This window comes from Heloderma suspectum, chromosome 1, assembly GCF_057233095.1.
Source record: "Heloderma suspectum isolate Gila_16-S chromosome 1, 16-S_ref, whole genome shotgun sequence".
In the NCBI taxonomy this organism is placed as follows: domain Eukaryota; kingdom Metazoa; phylum Chordata; class Lepidosauria; order Squamata; family Helodermatidae; genus Heloderma; species Heloderma suspectum.
The window spans coordinates 316,205,458-316,229,885 of NC_139458.1; the positions used below are offsets into that span (position 1 = coordinate 316,205,458).

At 44.5% G+C, this 24,428-nt stretch overlaps 1 protein-coding gene across 1 annotated transcript in view; it reads left to right on the forward strand.

Annotated features, from left to right (window-relative positions):
• The window catches only part of GRIK2 (glutamate ionotropic receptor kainate type subunit 2), a 733,647-nt gene that overhangs the window by 392,592 nt on the left and 316,627 nt on the right, over nt 1-24,428 (forward strand). The window contains exons 7-8 of the mRNA XM_084827187.1: nt 20,907-21,050; nt 23,435-23,542. Of these exons, the coding sequence (XP_084683313.1) occupies nt 20,907-21,050; nt 23,435-23,542 (252 nt within the window). The remainder of the gene's footprint in view (nt 1-20,906; nt 21,051-23,434; nt 23,543-24,428) is intronic.

Genomic DNA, 24,428 nt, shown 5'->3' on the forward strand with positions numbered 1-24,428 from the left:
TTCCACACATCCCCCTCCTGGATGCGAATCAGATTGTAGGCGCCACGCAGGTCCAACTTTGTGAAAATCTTGGCTTGCCCCAGGCACTCCAGCATCTCTGGTATGAGGGGGAGGGGGTACTTGTCGGGGATCGAGACCGAATTAATGCTCTGAAGTCATGCACCGGGCGGAGTTCTCCTGATTTCTTGCACACCAACTTGGTAGGGGCGCAGGCGGGGGAGGAGGGGGGCGAATGAAACCACGTCTGAGGCTTGTGTCCAAAAACTCCCGCAGAGCTCAAAGTTCCGGCTCTGACATCGAATACAGCCGGCCGGCAGGGATGGTCGCCCCAGGAATGAGGTTAATGGCACAGTCAAAAGGGCAGTGAGGGGAGAGCTGGTCGGCCTCCTTCTTGTCGAAAACGTCCCGAAAAGCCGCATACTTCTCTGGGAGGATCATGGTAGCTGAAGAACTGCCAGAAGCAGATGAGGAGGGGGAGGAAAGGGTTAAGGCCTGGACTGGGAGTGGTTCCCCCATCAGGAGGCAATGCTCCCAGCACTAAGGAGACACAAACTCCACCTGCTGAAGACCCCAAGAAATCTGAGGATTATACTTAGAGAGCCAGGAAACACCCAGCACGATTGGGTATTGGGGAACCTTGGCCAAGTGAAACTGAATCTGCTCAACATGGGATTGGGTGCGCAGAGTGAGCAGAGCTGTAATCTGGGTCACCACGCCCGAAGAAAGAGGACACCCATCGATGGTCTCCACTGCCAAGGGTGCAGGAAGAGGCAGGGTAGGAATCTTGTGGAAGAGGGTGAAGGTTTCATCCATGAAACTGGTCGTAGCCCCCGAGTCCACTAAAGCTAGGGCCTCCACCCCACCCCACTGGGAGGAGTGGAGGTGAACATGCAATAGCAGATGGGAGGGTGGGGGGTTGCGGAAGGCACCCACCTGGTGGGGAACTGACCCCCACACTGGAGACCCCCAACAGGCTTGGAGGGTAGCCTAGTCAGGCCTGGGGATGAGGAGGGGGAGGAAGGAGAGGAGGGGGAGGCAGTGGGGCTGCAGGTCTGGCACGGCAGGTTTTGGCGAAATGTCCCAGCTTTCTACACCGAAAGCATCGGCGCTCCACGTGCCGCTGCTCTAGTTCCTCTGGCGGCAGTGGAGCTCGGGTAGCTCCCAGCTGCAACGGGGTCTCCTCCGCCCCCACTGCAGGGGCATGGGGTGGGGGAGGGGGCAGGAAACGTGGCAGAATGGGAGGAAGGAAATCTCGGCCCCCAGTGCCCTGCCGGGTCTGCTGGCGCCTCTCCAGCCAACTATCTATCTGGAGGCAGGTCTGGATGAGGTCTTCCAAAGTAGGCAGGCTAGGCGTGTGTGCCAACTCATCCAAGATCTCATCATTCAAACCATCCAAGAACTGAACCACCAGCGTGGCATGATTCCACTGTAAATCCTGCATCAGCAAGCGAAAAGTTGTTGTGCAGCTGGAAACTGAGTCCTTGCCCTGCCTGAGGTAGCAAATTTCCCGAGAAGCCGTCTGTGTGCATAGGGGGTCACTGAAAAATCTGGCCATCGCTGTCATGAAATCTTGATAGTCTCCAAGCAGGGGGTCATTAGCGAGAAGAAGTCCCAAAGCCCATCGAGCTGCCACCCCTGAAAGTAGGTTTATGATAAAGCCCACACGAACCTGTTCTGTCAGGAAATCCTCAGGTCGTAGGCTTATGTACAGTTCTGACTGGGCCCAGAAAATCTGAAAAAGTCCTTTCTCACCAGAAAACGTCTCTGGCAGAGCCCCCGGGCACTTGCGGTGGGGGGGGGGCGGAATCGGAGGTGGTGGGGGTTGAGCCGCAGTTTGCAGAGCCTGCACAGCAGTTGTCAGTTGAGCCACTTGATCACAAAGAGCCTGGTTCTCTTGTGCGAGAGCTTGCAAGGCCGAGTCCATGGCGGCCTCCAGAGGCAGTAGGAGCAGAGAGAAAAAAAAGAGGAACGGGGACCAAGCTGTCAGGAGTGCCCTAGCTGCCTCTTGCAGTCCCCTCCAATAGCCAACTCAGGACACAGACGAGGATTCTTTCCGAGGCTTTATTCCTTTTATGGGTGCACGAAAGTCACTTACCTGATCTCGCAGCTTGCTTTGCGGTGGGGGGGAGGCGCTTTGCTGCTCCCCCCGAAGTTCAGGCCGGGGGGGGAGGCTTCTCTCCTCGCCCGGCTGAAATTCAGGCCAGGGGGGAGGCTTCCCGGCTGCGAAATAAAAAGTTAAAAAAAAACGCCCCCGTGATAGGCTTAGGAGTGCACGAAAGCCACTTACCTGGTCTCGCAGCTTGCTTCGCGGTGGGGGGGAGGCGCTTCGCTGCTCCCCCCGAAGTTCAGGCTGGGGGGAGGAGGCTTCCTGCCTCGCCCGGCCGAAATTCAGGCCGGGGAGGAGGCTTCCCGCCTCGCCTGGCCAAAATTCAGGCCGGGGAGGAGGCACCTCGCCTTGCCTGGCCGCGAAATAAAAAAAATCTTTACCCTTATTTTCGCCGTAGTCTACGTAATCTTTACGTAGACTACAGCAACCAAATAAGGAACGTGAATGGCGGCTCCCTATGGGGGCCGCCATTAGCCGTACGCGCTTTTTTTTTTTTTTAAGTCATCCATGATAGGCTACGTAAATCATCACGTAGCCTATCATGGAGGCGTTTTTTTTTTTTTTACTTTTATTGGAATGGCAGCGAAAGACCGGCTGCCACCCCCGCCCCTGACGAAGACCTGCCGAACCGCCACCGGGTCCCGCCGCCGGGAGGGACATTCGGGAAAGATAAGTCCTGTACCGGGGGGGTGCGGGGGGGGGTGCGGAGAATTTCTCCCTGAAACTACTTCGGGGGGCCAAATACATTGGCACTCGGCCCCCCGAAGTTTCAGGGAGAAATTCTCCCCCATCCCTAATTCCTTTATGACTCTCTCAGATACTAATCACTAGCGACTAAGCAAGGAACAGCACTGGGGAAAGATAGCAGTTAAGGCAGTTGGTCCCTGTTTGAAGGGGAACCACAGGAAGACTTTGAACTTATGGACTAGGGAGAGATCCTCCCTCTTTCCCTTGGGTCCTCGGGACGTGACCGTTGTTTGAGCGCTAAATGAGCAGTACGCCTACTTTCGGCACCCTGTGTCTGCGCCGAGCATCCAGCAAGCCCCCCTCCAGTGCTCTCTCACTGCCAGGGTCACTTTCTATCCCAGGAATGCTGGCAAGAGGAATCTCTGTCAGCTGCTGTGCTTGTGAGAGATGAGTGAGCTCCTCTCCCACAGATTGCTGTTCCTCCTCAGAATCAGAACTGCTCTGGGGCTCTATGGGCTCAGTTTCCCCCGTGACAGCTGTATATCTTAGCTTACACTAGCAGCTGTGATATCCTTGATTTCACAGTTTGGACCTTTACATGAAATGAAATTCAGTTATTTTTTAAAATTCACACTTTTCCAAATGTTGTGATGGAATTCTGCAGTCAAAAACCTTGTGCAAAACTGTGTACGGTAGGGAAAATGTGAACACCAATGTGTATATTAGTGAGAATAACATTAAAAATGCATTATTTTAGGATACATCCTTGGAAAATTGATATATTAGGCAATATTGTGTACACAAATGTGCATGAATTGTGTTAACTTTTAAAAATATGATTCTCACACTGATATGCAGAATTGGATGAACTGAACATACAATTGGAAAAATGAGGAATGGAGAGAAGCCAAAACTGACAGTTTCATCCATCCCTAACTAGCCCTGCAAGAGCATTTCAGACTCCAGCCAAGTGGGCTGCCATGGCTATGGTAAAGGGAGGGCTTCATGCAGGGGGAGGTGAAGGATAGGACGTTTCTCTCTGTCAGTTAAAGAAGCCATATAGCAATGTTAGGTTTTATCTGTAGTACTCTTGATGTTGTCACTATGTCAGCTATTCAACTTTTGATACAACAGATACAATATCAATTTTAGTTAAAACTTTGAATTGGAGCCCATAATTAATACATTATATATAAACTACATGAAAAAGAAGACTCTTTCATGATTAATACATTTATTTGACTTATTTTCATTTATTCCTAATATTTGCATTATGCCATCTATTGTGATATTCATGGCTTCAAACAATAAAATATGCAACAAAAAGAAAACATCATTAACATTAACCTAAAACACCAGATGCATGAAGTGCATGTATAATATTGGCTGTATCACAATATTACATACATAGGTTCCTATGTGCAAGGAAAACTACCCAAATAGCTGTATTAGGACTTGGCTCCTAAAATACTATTTTCTGAGCATGTAGTATAAACTGTCAACATGAAAATGTCAACATTTATAAATAGATCTTATAGTGACCTTATATACATGAGTCTTCCTTTGACAGTGCTCCTTAGTTCAAATCCTATAATTTTTAATAGCAGTTTGATATTGTTGCCTCGTCAAACAGCCTAGCATTCAAGATAAACGACAGACAGCTTGAATAACAAGGGCCCTCCACTTGTGAGGGCTCACCTGTAGTAGCTGCTGTGTGTTGTCAGATTTTTCTCTGCCCCTTCACTGTTCAGTATTCTTACCTAACTTAATTATGAAAACAGAAACCATCTGTAGCTGTGAAAAAGACAATTGGAAACCCACTTATCAGGAAAAAAAAGTCACTGTAACTACTTATGCTTAGTTTTTTAAATCTGCTGTTCTTGCCAATACCTTACCAACTCCAAGAAGCAACAACACAAATGCAACTTATCAGACTGATCTTCCATAAGACTTAAGCTGTAACATTACTCTGATTTTATTAAGGTGCAAACAGTATTATGGCAATCCCTGCCACCACAGGGTTATCCCAACACCCATTTCATGTGTATTGAATACAACACTGTTGCTTCTGGGAGCTTGTCAACAAAAGCTAAGATGGGACTCATATTTGCAAATAGCCAGGATCAGCCCTAAGTCTGAACAAGGCCAAGTGAAACCATAATCATTTGGGCCATCTCTGTCAAAAGTATTTATGTGTAGACAAATGTACTCTGTTTTGTCCTCCGCCCTTAACACTCAGGAAAAGAGCAGACTTGCATGTTTGATCAAATGAAAAGCATGTTTGAAGGTACCTTAGGAAAGGGAAAAGTTTTTTTAAAAAAACAAAAACAAAAATGTAAGATTGTCAATCAGCTTATTGGCAAGCAGTACAGAAATGCTGGGACTGGGAGGGAACAGAAGAGCAGATGAGAGATATAGAGCAGGGAATAGAAGAACAGGTTCATTTCATTAACTGACAATGAGTCAATACTTTGTCTAGCAGCTTAGTTATAGTGATCACGATAGAGAGGGGTTAGGAAAGATCCTTCACCTTTCCTGGCAGCTGTTCAGTCCCTCCCAAAGAAGTCCTACTTCACAGCCCGTCAGTTGTCTCATGGAACAACAGCTTACTTCTTAAGTAGGCTCCTGTACATTAAAGGACATTGGCCCTTTACAGTACCTTACATTCACAATCATTCTATCCAATTTTTTTTTTTTTTAAGTGCCAGTTGAAAAGACCAGAGTTAAGGCTATATTGTATTAGTCCCTACTCCAAAAAGCCAGGGAATGGGAAGCAAGCACAATTTGTGACATTGAACAACATCATCACTGATGATGGGTCATGTCTCTTAAGGCATCTGCCTTAGCTTCCCATTTCCAGGCTTTTTGGAGTTTGAAATAATATCAGGTAGCCTTAACTCTGGTCTTTAAAAATAGCAGTGTTTTGTTTATCATTGAATTCCCTTGGTTTTTGAAAAGAAAATATAACTCCAGTGTATTTGCGTTGTTTAGTTCACCAGAACCATATTCTGTACTTGTCAAAGAATTTCTCAATTCCCCCTGCCCCCCTCCGCTCAGGAACTGCTGAACTGGAGGATGAAATTGACAGGTTCTTTGACAAGTAGGAAATATGGCTCTGCTGGGCTAAATGAAATAGTGCTGGAAAGGATGAAACTGACAAGGATATTGACAAGAGGGTAATATGCCTCTACGGGGCTACATAGAAGACAGAAGGACTTGTGACTGTGCGCACTTATGCAAGATTGCTGCTTTAGATACATCTGTATCTGTATCTGTGCAAGTTTCAAGATCCCCCAAATAAAACAATGTGCACAAATGGTGGGACCCCGCCCCCAATTGTGCAAATATTTCCGGAATCAGAAAAAAAATCCGTTACGGTCCGCTGCCACTTTCCAGAATGGGAATGCTGAAGAGTCCCATTGGGCTTAAATGGAATAGAATTCCCAGAATTGCACATCCCTACGCACGCGCACACACACAGGTGTGGAGGCACACAAACACATACTAGGTGGTGGGAAGTCAAACACACATCCCTACTGGAGTGGGTGATCTGAGCTGTCAGGGGGCAGGGGAATCTGGGCTGTCTGAAGCAATGATCCATGAGGTCTTAGTAGTGGGGGGGGGCAGGGAGGAGGGATCTTGGATCGCTGCTTCTGTGCTGCCATTGGAGCGATCAGCATGGCCTCAGAGGTGGGGGTGGCCAAGGAAGTCAGGGGGCTGCCCACCTACTTTGGCAGAGGAAGTGGCAGCAGAGGTTCTCCCGCCTGAGCCTCCCTGACGAAGGATAGGGCTTGGGCAACAGCCTAGTAAATGTGGCAGCTTCTCCCCCCCCCCACCTGTGGGTCAAGAGGGGGAGTCACCTTCTCCAGCTCCCATAGACTCTCATTACATGTTTAAAAATCTATTAAAAATTAAATTGAATTTTGAAAAATAAATTGCATTCCATCAACTACAATAGAAGAGGAATAGGAAACGATTAATGTAGGTGAGAAGCCTTTTTTTTCAGAACTTGTGAGCACAAAAAATCACTAATCAATTTATCAAAGTTACTTTTGACCAAGGGAGGGTTTTTGTTCTGTATTTTTGCTTTTTGCCTTTAAACTGCTCTTTTTCCCTCATACTTGCTCCACTTCCTGAAATTTTTTGGGTGTGTAAAAATCAACCCTGCTTTCTTGCATGTGTACATTTCAGAGAGATTGGTGACACCAGCATTCCAGTTTCATAAAGGTTAGATCAACCCTCCCCTGATCACCATTTAACATGGTAGAAATGGATTTATTTAGTCAAAATGGCATTTAGGAACAGGTGGCGGTGATACACTCCTCCTCTTGTGGTTCAGCCAAGAGGAGGAGGGTATCCCTTCCCACCAAATTACCCCCCCACACACACACACACACAAACACACTGTCCATTAAGGGCACAGTCCAGAGATGGTATGCACTAAAGATCTTTAGTTATATAGCAAATCAGCATAATACTTTTACTGGACCAGCATTTGTTCTTATTACTGATATGAGCAACAAAAGGCCTAAAGACAAAAAAAAATATTAAGATTACATTTTCTGTATGAGTAGTCTGTATAAATTATGCAGGTGAAAGAGCTAGAAGGAATGATGTGATGCCATTTTAGTTCATCTAAGCCTACCTAATGGTGAGATGACAGAGTCAGCATGTTACTGTCTTTTATTTCATTAGCTGAACTGTATTTATTAATAACTTGCAAAATCTAGTGTTAAATTCCAAATTATTATGTACCTAATATACAGTTTCCCTCTGCTTAGAAGTTTAGAGAAATTCAACTATCAATCACTTTAAAATTCATTGGTGGACTACTTTCTTTTGCTCTCTGTGGAAAATGTATTTTACTGTTTTTCTACAGTTACCTTGGAAACCACTACAACTCTACAAGTATACGTATGCTTAGCAATAGATTCATTTCAGAATGAATCCTGGGGGTTACAGCCTTGAAAGCTGCAGGCAATAACACCATTTTTAAGAAAGTGTTTACCTCCTAAGTCAAGGGAAACTTCTTCCTGTAGGGTCTGGCCAAAGGCAAGTGGATGGCCTACCAGTCCACAGAAAAAAATGCCATACTGCTCTAACATGACTGGAGTTATGATTAGCGACTTTACCTTAGTTAGACCCATATCTGTTACTCAATAAGGCCTTGAGGACTGATAGTGCTATTCTGGTATTCTCCCTCATCCAATTAACAATAACGTGAGGGAGAGTAGAGGGCCATGCCTGTAGACCCCACCACAGCTGTTGCATCCCCATCAGTTCCTTCTCCCTGCCATCACAGAGCACAGAAGGTGAATTAACACAGCCATTTTCCCTACCTTACCTCTGCAACATATTGGAATCATGGGTCAGCAAGATTTTGGCACAACTTATTTTTAATGTTTGTTCAAATAGTGCCTGCTTGTGATGACAATGGATCATTGCTATGATAGAATATAGAAATTAGATTGGATTGGATTGTAATCAGCCAGAGCTTTCATCAGCTCTCTACATGTTGTAATTGCTTCTTTTTGGTATTACTTCAAAGTCAGACTGGCTTGGAAATGAGCCAAACTACTTCCCGATTATTTGGGAATGAACTCAGCTTATTTTCAAACCGAAACACCATGAGCTGGGAGTGGCAGGGGCTCTCACATCACTAGCTTCATGCACTGTGTTTCCTCCATGCATTCAAACAATGCATGGAGAAGAAGGGGGGCTGCACATCCTAGCCCCACACACCCCAGTATCCCCACCAGCTCCACCACTGACCTTTGTGCACTGGGGTCCAAGGTCTCAAGTAAGATTCTTCTCATGTTGAGCTGAACACACTTTGTTCAGTGTGAACAAACACTGAACTCTCTACAGTGTTCCCACTTATGTAGAGGACTCTAGGTCTGTTCAACTAAATGCATAAAGGATCCCCCTTCAGACCTTTGGTCTCAGTCAGCACAGGAAAGACAGAGGTTGTCAGGTCCAGGGCATGAGCAGCAAGCATCCTTGGCAGGAACACCAGAACCAGAAGGGATGGAGGTGGGCAGACAGCAGAGGCTCCCCAGCTAAAGGTCAGACCCAAACAAGGTGTGGCAGGGCCAGAGGAAAAAAAGCAGAGTCCTAACAAGCAGGGGTCAAGAACCAGCAAGGCACAGCAAGCATCAGGAACAAGCAACTGGAACACAATACTGACACCATAATAACTCACGTTGCTGTGGCAAGATTTGGACGGAAGAGGAAGCTCTTTATAGGGCTCCCTGAGGCTCCCAGCTGGTCTGCATTAGACGACTGGGAGCACCTGCAGGGCCAGGGCCTAATCCTGCAAATACTGTGAGCCAGACTGCCTTCTATGTCTGACCCTCGGGTGGAGCTGCAGAGCTTCCCAGACTGAGCAGATCGTGACAGTGGTGTAGCTAATAACCAGGGGATATTGGATATGGGGCTAGGACATGTGGCCCTCCTCTCCCTCAAGGCATGGTTTGAATACCATGAATTGAGAAAAAAAAAACTTCTGAAAGTGACTTTAAGAAACATGCTAGTAGTAGATATGACCAGTGTTGTTATAAATGCAGACCAAAGAGATGAAATATTCATTCCAATCATATGAAGGCAACACATATTTGCAGGTTACTATACACATATGGTAGATAGCATCACCGATGCAATGGATATGGACTTGAGCACACTCCGGGAGAGAGCGCAGGACAGGAAGGCCTGGCGTGCTATGGTCCATGGGGACATGAAGAGTCGGACATAACTGAATGACTGAACAACAACAACAATACAGATACGGATTTTTAATCATTGCTAAAATACAGGAAAAGACCTATGTGGCTAGAGGAATATATGAATTAGTTTTCTGAATCCAAGTTATCTTAATGATGCATAGGAAACATTTCTTAATTTCACAAGACATGGGGGGGGATAAGCTATCTGTAAAAGGATTACAGATACGTTAAGTAAAATGTTTCTCTGTAAGTAAATTTATTTGTTGTATTTTTAAAGGCTATAAGCAAATGAAGAAGGAAATTATCATTTCATACCCAGAAGTCTTTGTTGTGTTATTTACAAAGTAAATTTTATAAATGCAGGAACCCATTTTAATTAACACGTTTTAGGATAAAGTTGAGCCTGAAACATATCTGTTTAGTATCTATGTAATCTACTGTATTAGCTATATTGTTTCTGTGTCGAAACAAACCCCAGCTTTTTTGCTATTGAGCTGCAGCCTGCAATTTTATGTATACTTACCTAGGAGTAGGCCCCAATGGACATGGTGGGATTTCCTTTGGAGTAGACATGCCTAGAATTGCACAAAAGGGGAGAGGCAAGGTCCAGTGACTCCAGATTTGGGCATGACTACCAAGGTCAGGCCATATTTGTGGAATCCTGACACTTCTAATATCTTTGTGTGGATTGATAAATCTCTTTTACTGTGTAGATTTATCAGTATTAGAATGAAGAACTGAAGACATGATCAATAAAAATAAATGCTGAAGAGAACTTAAAACTATTAATGACATCTGCCCTGTTGATAAGGAAGTTTATCCACACAAACCATTAAAATATTGTAAAATAAAGTCAGATTACACTTCATGTAACTTTAAGGGCAGCCCCAGGGGAAGGGCTGTCTGTGGAGAGGTGGGCCTAGAAGGCCAGAGAGAGAAAGAAAGTTCTGGAAGAAGACCTGTGTGTGAGTGCAGGGTGAAGTTTCAAGACCAAAGGCCGAGTTTGTGTTCCAGGAGAAGAACAAATAAAGCAACTGTTTGTGTACCTGTATTGGCCCCAGGAGCATAGCCAAGTCATTTGTAGTGTTAGAGGGGCCTAGAGATCCATAATGCTTGCTGAAGGTCATTGTTGGTGCAATTCCCTTGTTAGTAAGCCTCTAAGCATATGCAGATGAGTCAAAAGGCCGATAACAGCCTTCTCAGTGCATTCCTTGCTAATGAGGAGAAAGCCTTATCAGGCTGTGCCTGAGAAATGATGCTATGTGTTTATGCTGAGCTGCAGGTGGCTGTGCTGAGAACCAAACACTTCTAGTCTATGCTGGGAATACGGGTGGATGAAAGTCCCTTACCTGTCGTCGAAGGATGTTCGCGGTGGGGGGGAGGCGCTTCGCTGCTCCCCCCGCGAAGTTCAGGCCGGGGGGGGGAGGCTTCCCGCCTCGCCCCGGCTAAAATTCAGGCCGGGGGGGAGGCTTCCCGCCCCGCCCCAGCCGAAATTCAGGCCGGGGGGGAGGCTTCCCGCCTCACCCGGCCGCGAATGCGAAAGTTTAAAAAAAAACAACAACGCCCCCTGATAGGCTACGTGACGATTAACGTAGCCTATCATGGCTAGATCTGCAAAGGCAGCTGTGATAGGCTACATCAATCGTCACGTAGCCTATCAGGGGGCGGTTTTTGTTTTTTTTTATTGCAATGGCGGCAGCGGCAGCCGGTCGAAAGACCGGCTGCCGCTCCCACCCCGCTCGAACTCCCGCCGAACCGCCAGCCGGACCCGCCGCCGGGAGGGACATTCGGTGAAGGTAAGTCCCGTCCCGGGGGGGGCGGGGGGCAGGGGGGGTTTGGAGGATTTCTCCCCGAAACTTGTTCGGGGGGCCGAACATGTTGGCACTCGGCCCCCCGAAGTTTCGGGGAGAAATTCTCCGCCATCCCTAGCTGGGAATGGACGTCAGGGGGCGCTTGCCAGTGCTGTGCTTTCTCATTGCTGACATGTATGGTATAAAACCCATTGTGCCCAATGGCTCGGGGTTCAGAGAAGCTGTCTGATCCAACCATTGGGTTTGCCTGTGTGCTGTAAGTTACCCAATAAAGTCTCCTTGTAAGTAAACCTTTGAATCTGATTTATCACTACCTTGGCACCTCTAACCTAAGCGTTCAACGCCCACAGCCGGGGCGACGCATTTGGCGTAGCAAGCAGGGTGCCAAAGAATTGAATCTGAACACAGCAGTATTCTTGACACCCTGCTCATTGCGCCAACTGTGTCGCCCCGGCCGTGGGCGTTGAACGCTTAGGTTAGAGCGTCAGAGTATCAACATCCTTGCTTTGCATTCAGAAGTCTTGTGTGGAGATGAAGGTGGAGATAGATGCTAATCTTACTGTCCTGTGAGCTGCATCAGAAACCAGATAATCTCAGGTCAATGCCTGGAAGCAGCCTCCCTCTCAGTGATTTGCCCCCTTTTATTTATATTTATGAGATGGTACTCTAATGGACTGTGTTTCACCCTTTCTCTCTCGCTCTCTCCATGATATTACTCTCCATGATATCTATGGCGTTACTTATGGCCACCAGCACCCAAAATGTTGGGCAGAGTGACTTGGGGCTTCTTCACACAGAGCTTTTATCCTGCTATTGAGAGTGCTCACTCACAGAAATTTGCAGGTCCTTTAGGTGACGTCGTCAACCTCCAGGGCATCTCCCGCACTAAATGACTTTTATTTCATTTTTTTAAAAGATCAGAGATAAGGAGCTATCAAATTGCTGCGCTTGAGTTCCACTTGAATTCCCTCATGAAAAGAGGAAAGCTTTCAATAAGAGGAGCTAGACCACAGCACCATCTAGCGGGTGTATAATAAAACATATCAAAGACTCAGATAAGGGGGAAAAGGAGGGGGAAAGAGGGCGAGAAGAAGCGTGCGTAAAGGGAGTCAGTTGTGATCCTGCATTTAAAATGGGAGCAGAAAGACCCATTTTAAATATGGGATTTTAGGCTTGTGTAGAGATGCTCTTGTTCTGTGGTGGTGGCCAATCCTTTTCTAGGCCAAGGATGGAACCAAGCTGCTAATATAAGGTGCACTCACATCCTGTTACCATCGGGGTCAGTTTGTGAGGTTAAAAAAAATGGCTTCAGGGCAGCAGATTTTGAGCTTCAACTAAACCACTATCCCCTACCAAAGTCAGGGTGGATACAGATGGCAATTTCCCCATACTTCCCCCCCTATATACAGTGTGTCTCCTGAATCTGTGGCAGGAAGGTGCCCCAAGGCAAGAGAGAACACCTTGGGATAGTTTGATTATCTGCATAAAGTCTTCTGAGAACCTTGCTGCAAAAAAGTGTTGTTATTGTTGTTTTTAAAGTAGCCCATCCAACCTCAAAAAATATAAAGTGTCATCTAGTACTGCAGTCTAAACCAGAAAGTGGAATAATGTTAGGAGCAGGTTCTGTTATCTGGACACCAAGGTCTGTTGTATCCGCTAATTTCTGGGTGCATAACCCCATTATCACTGGGATGGCTGGGGTTAACAAACGCTGTTGGGCATCAGTGTAGCTTTCATACCCATGTTTGTGGTAATTCAAAATATGCAAGCTAACTGAATGGCTGCCTTCAGTGGCTCATTTCTTGAATCATCATGACCTCTTTTCAGGTATTTAGTCTGCTGTTAAAGTGCTGCACTCAATATGCCAACAAATTTGGAACACTCAACAGTGGCCACAAGACTGGAAAAGGTCACTTTACATTCCAATTCCAAAGAAGGGCAATGCCAAAGAGTGTTCAAACTACCACACAACTGCACTTATTTGTCATTTCACATGCCAGCAAGGTTATGCTCAAAATCCTACAAGCTAGGCTTCAGCAGTATGTGAACCGAGAACTACCAGAAGTACAAGCGTGGTTTTGAAGAGGCAGAGGAACTAGAGATCAAATCACCAACATTCGCTGGATCATGGAGAAAGCAAGAGAATTCCAGAAAAAACGTTTATTTCTGCTTCATTGACTATGCTAAAGCCTTTGATTGTGTGGATCACAACAAACTGTGGCAAATCCTTAAAGAGATGGGAGTACCAGACCACCTTACCTGTCCCCAGAGAAACCAGTATGAGGGTCAAGAAGCAACAGTAAGAGCTGGACATGGAACAATCGATTGGTTCAAAATTGGGAAATGACTACGACAAGGCTGTATATTGTTGCCCTGCTTATTTAATGTATATGCAGAGTACATCATGAGAAACGCGGGGTTGGATTAATCACAGGTCGGAATTAAGATTGCCGGGAGAATTATCAACAACCTCAGATACGCAGACGATACCACCCTAATGTCAGAAACCGAAGAGGATCTAAAGAGCCTCTTGTTGAGGGTGAAAGTGGAGAGTGCAAAAGCTTGTTTGAACCTCAGCATTAAAAAAATAAGATCGTGGCATCTGGCCCCATCACTTCCTGGCATATAGAAAGGGAAGAAATGGAAGCAGTGACAGATTTTATTTTCTTGGGCTCCAAGATCACTGTAGACGGTGACTGTAGCCATGAAATTAAAAGATGCTTGCTCCTTGGGAGGAAAGCTATGGCACACCTAGACAGCATAGTAAGAAGCAGAGACATCACCTTGCCGACAGAGGTCCGTATAATCAAAGCTATGGTTTTCCCAGTAATAATGTATGGCTGTGAGAGCTAGACTATAAGGAAGGCTGAGCACCGAAGAATTGATGCTTTCGAATTGTGGTGCTGGAGAAGACTCTTACGAGTCCCCTGGACTGCAAGGAGGTCCAATCAGTCCATCCTAAAGGAAATCAACCCTGACTGCTCATTGGAAGGACAGATAGTGAAGCTGAAGCTCAAATATTTTGGCCACCTAATGTGAAGAGAAAAGTCACTGGAAAAGACCCTGATGCTAGGAAAGATTGAAGGCAAAAGGAGAAGGGGACGGCAGAGGATGAGATGGTTAGATAGCATTACTGATGCAATGAATATGAACTTGAGCACACTCTGGGAGAGAGTGGAGGACAGGAAGGCCTGGCATACCATGGTCCATGGGGTCACGAAGAGTCGGACATGACTTAACGACTGAACAACAACAACAATGAACCTTTGCGGGCGGGTAAGGCAGCAACATAGTGGCAAGCTCTACCCCCCCCCCCCAGCATACATGGGTTCAATAGAATGTCTATGGAGCGGTCCTGCATATACAACTAATTGTCAGGAGCGCCTTGGCGGCCTTCATCAGTAGATTCCAATAGCCAACTCAAGACACAGACGAAAGGATTTCTTTTCAAAGCTTTAATCCTTTTACAACTTAATGACTCTTTCAGATGCTAATCACCAGCGACTAAAGCAAGGAACAGCAGAGTGGACTAAGCTTCAAGTAGGCAGTTGATCCCTATTTGAAAGAGAGTCACTTGAAGACCCAGAATTTATGGGCTAGGGAGAGATCCTCCCTCTTTCCCTTGGGTCCATGGGAGGCGGCCGTTGCTTGCGCGCCAAACTGGCGCTACGCCTCCTTTCCACGCCCTCCATCGCTCGTCACTCTTTGCGTCTGCGTTGAGCATCTAAGAAGCCCCCCTCCCGCACTTCCTCACTGCCAGGGTCACTATTTGTCTTAGAAATGCTGGCAGGAGGAATCTCTGCCAGGTGCTGAGCCTGGGAGGGATGAGTTGGCCCCTCTCCCATGGATTGCTGTTCCTCCTCAGAATCCAAATTGCTCTGAGGCTCTCTGGGCTTAGTTTCCACCCTGACACTAATGCACAGGAGCTCTTTACTGGAAACCTGCCTGTCACCACGCGTTGGCTTCAGGTGCTAGGCAAGGATGTTTTTACTCTCCCAGACTTTTCCATGTAATACATTGTTGTTGGTTTTTAACAGGCTGTTTCTGTAGTTTATTTTATTTTTTACATTTTATCTTGCTTTTGTAAACCACCCTGGTATCTTTGCAGAGCATGCAAAATGTTGACGAAACAGAAATGAGCCATATTTGTATTTTTTATTTTTTTGCACCAGCACTTTCGCCTCTCCTGCCTCTAATCTCCTCATATTCACTGAACTTTGTGCATGTTTGGCCAGGCTTGGAGTGGGAAGGACAGTACCGTAGTGTACATTCCCAGACTATTAAGCCCTATTCAGAGCCAAACTATATGTTACGCTAGTTGCGTAGCATCTAGCTGAAGGATAGCTTTTTATTTACTCTAGTGCAAGCATGTGTGGCTCCAATTTGGATTGGGAGCATTGCACACCAGGGGGGTGTCTCCACCAGCAATTTACTCCAAGCTGGCTGCATGTTGAGGTCATTAGAGATACATGATGTTGTGGCCATCCAGCAGCCACCCCTGGAGCTTATCAGGGAAAAACTGGATTTCCTGAGACTGCTTAAAGTCAGATTCTTTTCCTTAAGTTGGTTTCCCCCCAGTATAGTTGCTGTGTGCCCCAACCCCCGCATTGACCTCGGGTATGCTAGCTCTGCCCAGAGGGGTGCCTTTCACCGTGATCCCGGTCAAGGGGTGTTTCCTATTCCTGCACAAACCAATTAGTGTCCACTCAGAAGTAACTCCCATGGTGGTCAATGAGGCTTGTCCCCTGAATGCCCACATCAGAACTTACAGAGATCCCCATCAACTGAAATGGCACAGTTTAAAGCACATTCCTTAAATGCTCTTAAGCATGATCTCAAGGCTCAGATTCTCCATTTTTTGGTTTATTGCCTTAGGAAGGAACTACTTCACACCTTTGTGATAGAGATCCTGTGGTTAGAAAGAGGGCTGGTTTCCCATCTCCTTCCCCCTCTTTCCCAGCACAAGCATGTGTGTGCCTAAATGGGAGTCACTCCCATTGTGCTCAGTGAGGCTTGCTCCTGAAATGCAGGTGCATCTGGAGTTTCAGGGGAAAGGAGAGCAGCTCCTGCCAGTCAGATGACATTCCAACCCCCACCCCCACCAGGAAGTATGTTCTGTGAAGTGATTTTTACTGGTGCAGAGCACATGCTCATGAAGCCCTGCATGGACCAAAGCGCAGCAGAGCTGATTTCTTTTAAAAAAAATCCCCTACTCCTCCATTCGCTTCTCCTTCAGGTGTCATGGAGACACAGTTCAGGAGAGGACAATTAAACCTTCCCCCACTGTTTCCCTGCAAAAAATTACCTGAAAGATTGGAGGGGGGTTAAAAAGGGGGGGGGAGTATTCAGAGGCTTTTTGCCTTTTCTTTTTAAACTCCTGTGTGCAGCAGGGGCGTGCAATTCCAGGAAAAAACAAACAGTGGGGTGGGAGGTTTAAAACTCCCCTCCCAGTGCCCAGTGGTCCCAGTCTGAATTGGGGCTGAGCACACTTATACTAAGTAAATAAAAAGCTAACCTGCAGCTACATGCTACGTGATTAGCGCAATGTGAAGTCTGACTCTCAGGCATTATTAGCTCAGATGCTTAACATTGTATGCGGGGGGAGAGCAGGGTCACACCTCCAGACCGTGCTCCCCATCATCCACGCATTGGGGGATGGGCTGAAGAGGGGTGCCTACTGCACACATTGAGGCTCCCAATACAATGTAGAACCCTGATCACTTTTTTTTTTAAAGTAGGTGCAATCATCTATTTGACTTGTGCCATTGGCCTTTTAGTTTAATGCAAGTTGGCTTTTGTCAGTAGTGTTTTATTTTCAGCATAGAATAAACTTAGATCTGTTTATTCATTGTGCTGAATATATTTGTTTTGAAGGGGGTTGTTGTTCTGTTTTTAAATAATGGTGGCTTTCATTTCCATTTTTGTTAAACATTTGACAGATGTGATGGGAGCTTATCAATATGCTGCATTTGCAGGGAACAGTTTCAATAGCTCTGGCACTTCAGTCTATTTGCCAGGATTTTCTTCATTTTTGGCCATCATAATTCAACCCAAAGGGCCAATTTCTCAGTCTCAGTTCTCTTTCACATTCTAAATGGTTGCTGTTGTTTTAAATTAGGTAATGAAGTTGTGCTAATTAGAACCAAATGAACAGAGTCAGAACACTACCATTCCAAAACAACCTACACAATCCATATTGCAGTGTGTCACAAACAGAATGTGTTGTGTAATTCCTACCACTGCTGCTACTGTTTCTACAGCAATTACAGGCTGTGCTCTGTGCATGTGTGAGCTTTTTGGCTTACACTTTCCTAAATGTTACCTGGTGTAGTTTATCAACCAATCACATGCAGTGATATCATGGTAATCACTGGCACAGAGCCTGGTAACATCATGGGTTAATGGCACATAACGCATCTCTCAGATTCCTGACATTTTAGCAAAGGCAGTGGACGAGAATCAAGAATTGGATGGCGACTTTTGGTAAGGTCAGAAAAATGAAATGAGCCTTTGATAGTAGCTTTGATATAGTTCTTAGTTCAGATTGAATTTAGTTCAAACTAATAGTAGGGCTGTGCATATCTGCCATTCTATAGAATCTAGTATGTCTTGGATACAAAATTCAGTTACTTGATAGTCTTACTTTGATTCTAAAAAACAAGTATCTGGTCCCTGTGGATTAAAAAAAACAGGTATGAAAAATGGAATTGTGAAAGTGTTGTGTGCAATAACATTTCTGGTCATCAGGAGAAAAAAACCTCAGTGTCATACCTAGGCTTTGCCTTTCTCCATGATTAGAGTAAGCAGATCAAATTATGCAAAATAATCAAACATGCAAAATATGCTTGATGTGCATAATACATACAGGTCACAGAACTCAGATTTTCTTGCCATAGAATATGGATAGAATTGGTGTAGGATTTTATTTTAGCGCATACTGACTTTTGTTTGCTATTGGATAATCAGAATTATTAGTATGTGCAACTTAGGGTGAGAAAATGGTTAGAAATAATGATACAGATTTATGAGAAAGCTCTGGACATTCTTTTTGTGCCTTTCAGCCAGACAAGTATGTTGTGCTTTTGTTTTATTGTTTCCCCGGGAAAAGAGTGCAGTCTAGGCTTGAACTTGCATAAAACGCTGCCGCCAGAATCTTAACTTACACGAAGCAGACTCAACATGCCATGTCAGGCTTCAGGAGATGTATTGGCTCCTACAAAGGTATAAAATTAGCCTTAAAAGCACTTTGAGTTATAAGTCAGTGAGCAATTTGGGACCTCTGATGTTTTCACTGAAGTTAAAGTCTGAGTACAGCACTAGGTGTTTTACAAACTACGTGATGCTGCTCTATAAGCTATTTCAAAACTGAGATTTATCCCCTTTTTGGTTTAGAATGCCACCACAGGAAACTCATTTACATCTAAACTTATGTTTTCTCTTTTAGCATCAGCTTATGGTCTATAACAGCAGAGAACACTTTTGCATTTTGATGTTTTATTTTATTTTAAAGTGAGTTGGGATTCATTTGCATGAAATAAACTATAGACGTTCATTCTGTATTATCATGTTGCATTATGACAAATGCAGTAATCTCCAGGCTTCCTATCATTAATGAACTCATTTCACAGTTCACTGATTTTGTCAATGAGGAGGAGCAATGGGTCCTTTTTGTGTAAGGCATCTTGGACAAGCGGCACAGGGTTAATCTCCACTCGCCCAATATGTAAAGCTGCCTTCTCAATTCAGGACAAATGGCTGTATCATCACATATGTAAGCGCCATTGGATCACCATTTTGGTCTTTTCTGGTGGCGTATAAATAACGCAATTGGGGCAGTCTCCAGCATTGCCTCTGCACCAGCAGGACCCACTGCCAGTGCAATGGGAAGAAGCTAGCACTTCCTAAATCAACTGGACATGAGCCAAAGCACTTGTTTCTGGAATGGAACAGTTCAGCGGAGCTTGCAGAAGGGAACTCTGCTGATATGTCCCATTCCAGAAATGAGCATTTGGGCTCATATTGGGGGTTGCTGTAGGAAGTGCCAGTTTTCTGTTGCACCGACATTGGGTCTTACTGGCTCAGCGTAATAGGCAGAGGCACACAGGCAGCACTGGATACTGCCCATTACACTGTAGAAAGATGTATGCCTGATTATAGAAAAACAGTAGCCATGTTCAGCCATAGACCACCTTGAACTCTTTGGAGGAAGTTGGGATATAAACATAATAGACAAAATTCATGCATACTGGTTCTGCTGTATAATCTAGCCAGCAGAACGTCCATGGTTCTCCAGCTGAAAGTCCAGCAATGGTTCTCTACAGTTACATCTCTTACAGTTTGAGTTGGACTTTGAATGGAGATTGTGGGGCAAACTAAATGTTCTAGTTTACTTATTTAAGTTTAAACCAGTGGAATCCATGGAGATGGTTTTTCTTTTGTAAACCCCCTCTCCCCCGCACCCAGTGGAGTGGATTTGGGGATGAAAACAGGACAGGGAAAGCTTAAATCCCTCTCCTGAATTGCCATGGTCCCAATCTGAATTAGGGCTGTGTGCATTTATACTCAAGTAAGTAAGCAAGCCAATCATGCATTGCTCTGCTATGTGTGATTAGCAGAATGTTTAGTCTGTCCTCATGACTTCTATGATGTAGAGCCAGCATGTTCATTACATTCATCATGTGAGGGCAGCCCCACACTGTGAGGGGTTTGCTGGTTGAGAATTCTGAAATATTTTGGTAGCTTCCCCACCAAAAGGCAGAAAAAGCTGGAGGACATAGAAATCACACAGACTGAAGGAGAAGCTACTGGCTACCTTTGCTAATAGTTTATCTCCTCTTATTTCTGCTCTTCACAGCAAACTTAAGATGCTGTGTTTCTTCTTCCAAGTTAGTAGGAAAAAATAGCCACAAAGGAGATTGAGATAAGGGGAGATAAAGGCAGCTAGAGGTTGTGCTTCACTCAGCTGTGTGTAATTTCTATGCTCCTTGGTTTTCTTTGTCTGTTATGGAGCCTTCAGAATTCTAGTGAGCGTAATGTGTAGCCAGACTCTTAGGGTCAAATTATATATGTTGCTTTAAAGATGTAGCTAGCAGTTTCGTCTTCTTTTCTTGCTTTCTCTACTCAAAATGTTTGGACTTGATCTAGATTGGGACCCTACCATGGGGGTAGGGGGATTCAAACCTTTGTCCTTTGCTGTGGTCCTGATCCAGATCAGGCCCCCTGCACATGCAGTTTGCATTGCCCAAAATGATCCACTTGTTTCTATTAACCCTTTTTTGCAGATGCAGGGCCCCTGATCCAGATTGGGACTGTGGTGGAAGGCAAGTGGGTAAAGTCTCCCCCTAACCCAGGTTTCAGTGTGGATTGGGTTTCTGCTGCTTTCCTTACTGAGTAAGGGAAAAAATGAGAAGATTGATTCTTAGAAGCAATGCTTTTGTTTAATAAGCCAGTCGCATTATTGTTACTGTCCTTTGTCATAAATAGAGGCAGGAAAGATACATATTTTCCTCCCCATGTTTGCTGTCTGTCACACAACTTCAATTAGTCATTTTCACAGTGTTGATTATACTATCATTTCAGACAGATGCAGCCTTAATGTATGATGCTGTTCATGTGGTGTCAGTGGCTGTCCAGCAGTTCCCACAGATGACTGTCAGTTCATTACAGTGCAATCGGCACAAACCATGGCGCTTTGGGACCCGCTTCATGAATCTCATCAAAGAGGTACGTCACTAACAAAATATGCTCCATCTTGTTTTTCTCTATCCTCCAGACGTAGAAATCCAGATCTGCAACTCCTTTTGCTTTGGGATTTGTAGCTGAGATAAATAGTTGCACTGAAATGTTAATATGGGAAAAATAAAGGAACAAAATGCTTACTAAGTTGAAAAATAAATATCAAGACAGAACTAAGGGTTCAAGTCCAAACTCAGTTTTGAACACACAAAGGCAGTTTGGGGCAAGTCTCAGTATTTAAGTTCACAGTTCTTCAGCTTTAAATTAGAAATAATGGTTACTTACCTCCCACAAACTGATTTCTCATTGTTAAAATGTGGTGAGTACAAGGGCAGGAGGATCTGTTGGAAAAGCAAAATGAACCAAATGTTTCTGAGGACCAAAAACTACCCCCCAACTCAGATTTGTATAGAATTGCAGCGTGGGGGGGGGAGCGATTAATAGTAAGAAAGATGGTCCACAATAAATGGTGAGATCTTTTTTGTACCTTCTGGGCAAATGGCCAAACATAAACTTTTTTTATAATAAAAAACTAATGAATAAAAACTCCTTCAAAGTGGAAAAGTTCCACAACTAAATCAACAAACAAGGGCTGCATCATATACTGGCTGCACACAGGAGATAATAGGTGCAGAAATTCCTAAAAGAAAATGGACTCTTCTTAAATGTTTGGTCATCCATTGACTACTGTATTTCTTTACAGTTTTGAAAGATATCCTGGACTACAAAGTGACTATTGTAGGTAGAGTACAGTTCATTCTATGGCAACAAAAAGAAAAACAAACAAACATGATGACACATTTGAAAGGAAATTAGACCTTAAACACATTTTCAGAGAGGTGTGACTGTGGCTATGTTCCCAGTGATGGGAACTTATTTTAAAAAATTGGTCTGTAAATATATTTCAGCATGTATAATGACTGCACAATTTCCAAAAAATGATGCTGCATGTTCGTTTGGCATAAAATGATGCTGGGATTTAGTTCCCTGCATTCTACACACTGATATTTCCTCCCATACTTCTCTTACTACTAGAGGAAACAGTAGGTCAAAATGGATATCTTTTATTTTCAGTTATCAAAAATGAATACTTCAGCCTAATAGCTATAACTGTATTCCCTAAGAATTGTGTTGCATACACTAATGACACAAGTGGATTGTGCTACCCAAAGTGGAAAGGCCCACTGATGCATAATGCATCAGCGTGTAGCCCTGTTCAGGCGTTCTGTACCTGAACAGAGCAAACAGAAAAGGAGACGGACCTCTACAGCTGGATCTTGGGGCTAAAATGCAGGGTCCCAAATCACCACTCAGGGAGCGGCAGGGGATGAGGGCATCAAGGCAGCAGAAGCAAACTCCGTTTTATTCCTAAAGTCATGATGGTGCTATGATTTAACTGAGTTTAAAATGCAAAACTGCACTTGCTCAGAGAATTGCTGTTGTTGTTGTTGTTATTTAAAGATCAGGGTTAGCAGTTTCGTTGTTATTATTCTGGCATATCGGGACTATAGAAACAGCTGTAAGTGGTGGTTGGGGGCGGGTGAAGAGAAATGTTAGTTGTGTGCTTCACAACTGAAGTAATACCCACGGCCATCTAAAGGGGCCCCTATAAAACCATTACGTCCAGAGTCTGATTCACTGCCCCCCCCTTGTGTTTTGGTCACTCTGTACTCGTGGAGGGTGACAGTCTGAAGAGGAGAGCCTCCTGTATCCACAGAGGCTCTCCAAGTGATCCCAAACACTGGAAAATCCATGTTCTGGCTCATGTGGAGAGCCTGCACAGGTACAGGAGGCTCTCCGCTTCAGACTGTCACTCTCCATGAGTAAAAGGTGACAGCAATGCACGAGGAGGAGACAGGGCTGGAGTGCTTCCTCTCCTTGTCTGTTTGTTCCATTTGAGTACAGAATGCCTGAATAGGGCTTGTGTTGCCATAGTGGGAACTGCAGAGACTCAATGTGTCGTAGGATTGAAAGCATATTTGCAAGATACAGGCAAAGAAGAAGAAAAAATCCCTACCTGTAAAACAGGAAACAATGTGTAAATTTCAAATGAAAGCCTTTTATCAGCCTAGGAAAGATGCTGTGTATGTGTGCATGGGTGGGCGGGCGGGTGTGTCTGTCTGTCTGTGTATGTGTAAATGGAAAGCTATTAAGGAACTGTATGCAGAGATTAAGGAAAAGTTGGTTTAATCATCAAAAGAATGCTGGAATCAAGACGTGAATAAGGTTTTGTTTTTTTTGCTCCACCACAAGGAAAATAATTTAAACTTAATGAATAATTAATATTTCAATTTTGGCAGACATTAATTTATTCATATCCTATCTCTTTTATTGTTTACATATGAAAGGGTTTTCCCCCCCTGTTTCCATAGGCTCACTGGGAAGGCTTGACTGGCAGGATAACTTTCAACAAAACCAATGGCTTACGGACCGATTTTGACTTAGATGTGATTAGCCTTAAGGAAGAAGGTCTTGAAAAGGTACTTGAGATACTTCAGCCTGTTTACTTGCAATTGATATATAATATTTCAATTTCTCCTTAGTAGTGGAACCAATTTATGCAATATGATAGCTGCACTATGTGGTGTGGGGGAAAATATTGGGCTCAGTTTCAGTAAGTAATCTCATGAAAATTATTCAGTTATTATGACTGAAATACACTGATACTTTCTTGGTGCCTAAAGGTTTAAGGTTGCCTTCCATATCAAACTTGCATTTTGTGTTAGTAATTACATAATTTGAATATGCTTTCTGTAGGGCCTTATTTTTATTGACCGAGATCCAAAAACCTAGATCCAAACAACTCTGAAACTAGTTCCACATACCCAAGGGAACTTTTGACTTGTGATCCCTTACCGTACGGAAAAGTTGAATTTGAAAATCAGTTTGTGATAAAGCATGGAGACTGTTGTTCAAGTTGAAAAGGTTTTGAAAAATTGCACTGGGCCCATACAAATGCTTAGGCAGGCCTAAAGTAGCTCTTTGCATTGGCAACAATGTATAGCATAAATCAGGGGTAGGCAATTTGTGGCCCTCCAGATGTTTTGGCCTACAACTCCCATCAGCCCTCGCCAGCATAGCCAGTGATGAGGGATGATTGGAGTTGTAGGCCAAAATATCTGGAGGGCCACAGGTTGCCCACTCCTGCCATAAATCAATCACAAGATGAAAGTCAGGGTCAAACTAGACAGGATGGTGGAAGTGCTGTGTTTTTAAAAATAGAACTATTCCAATCAAGTAGAAAGAAGAGACTGAAATTTTATTTCAAAAGCAAAGGGCGTGCTTCATTTAGAGAAGACTTTGCTTTGTGTCTTCTCAGCACAGCTGTAATGTGTTGTATGAATCATCATGCAATTCTTTTCACAT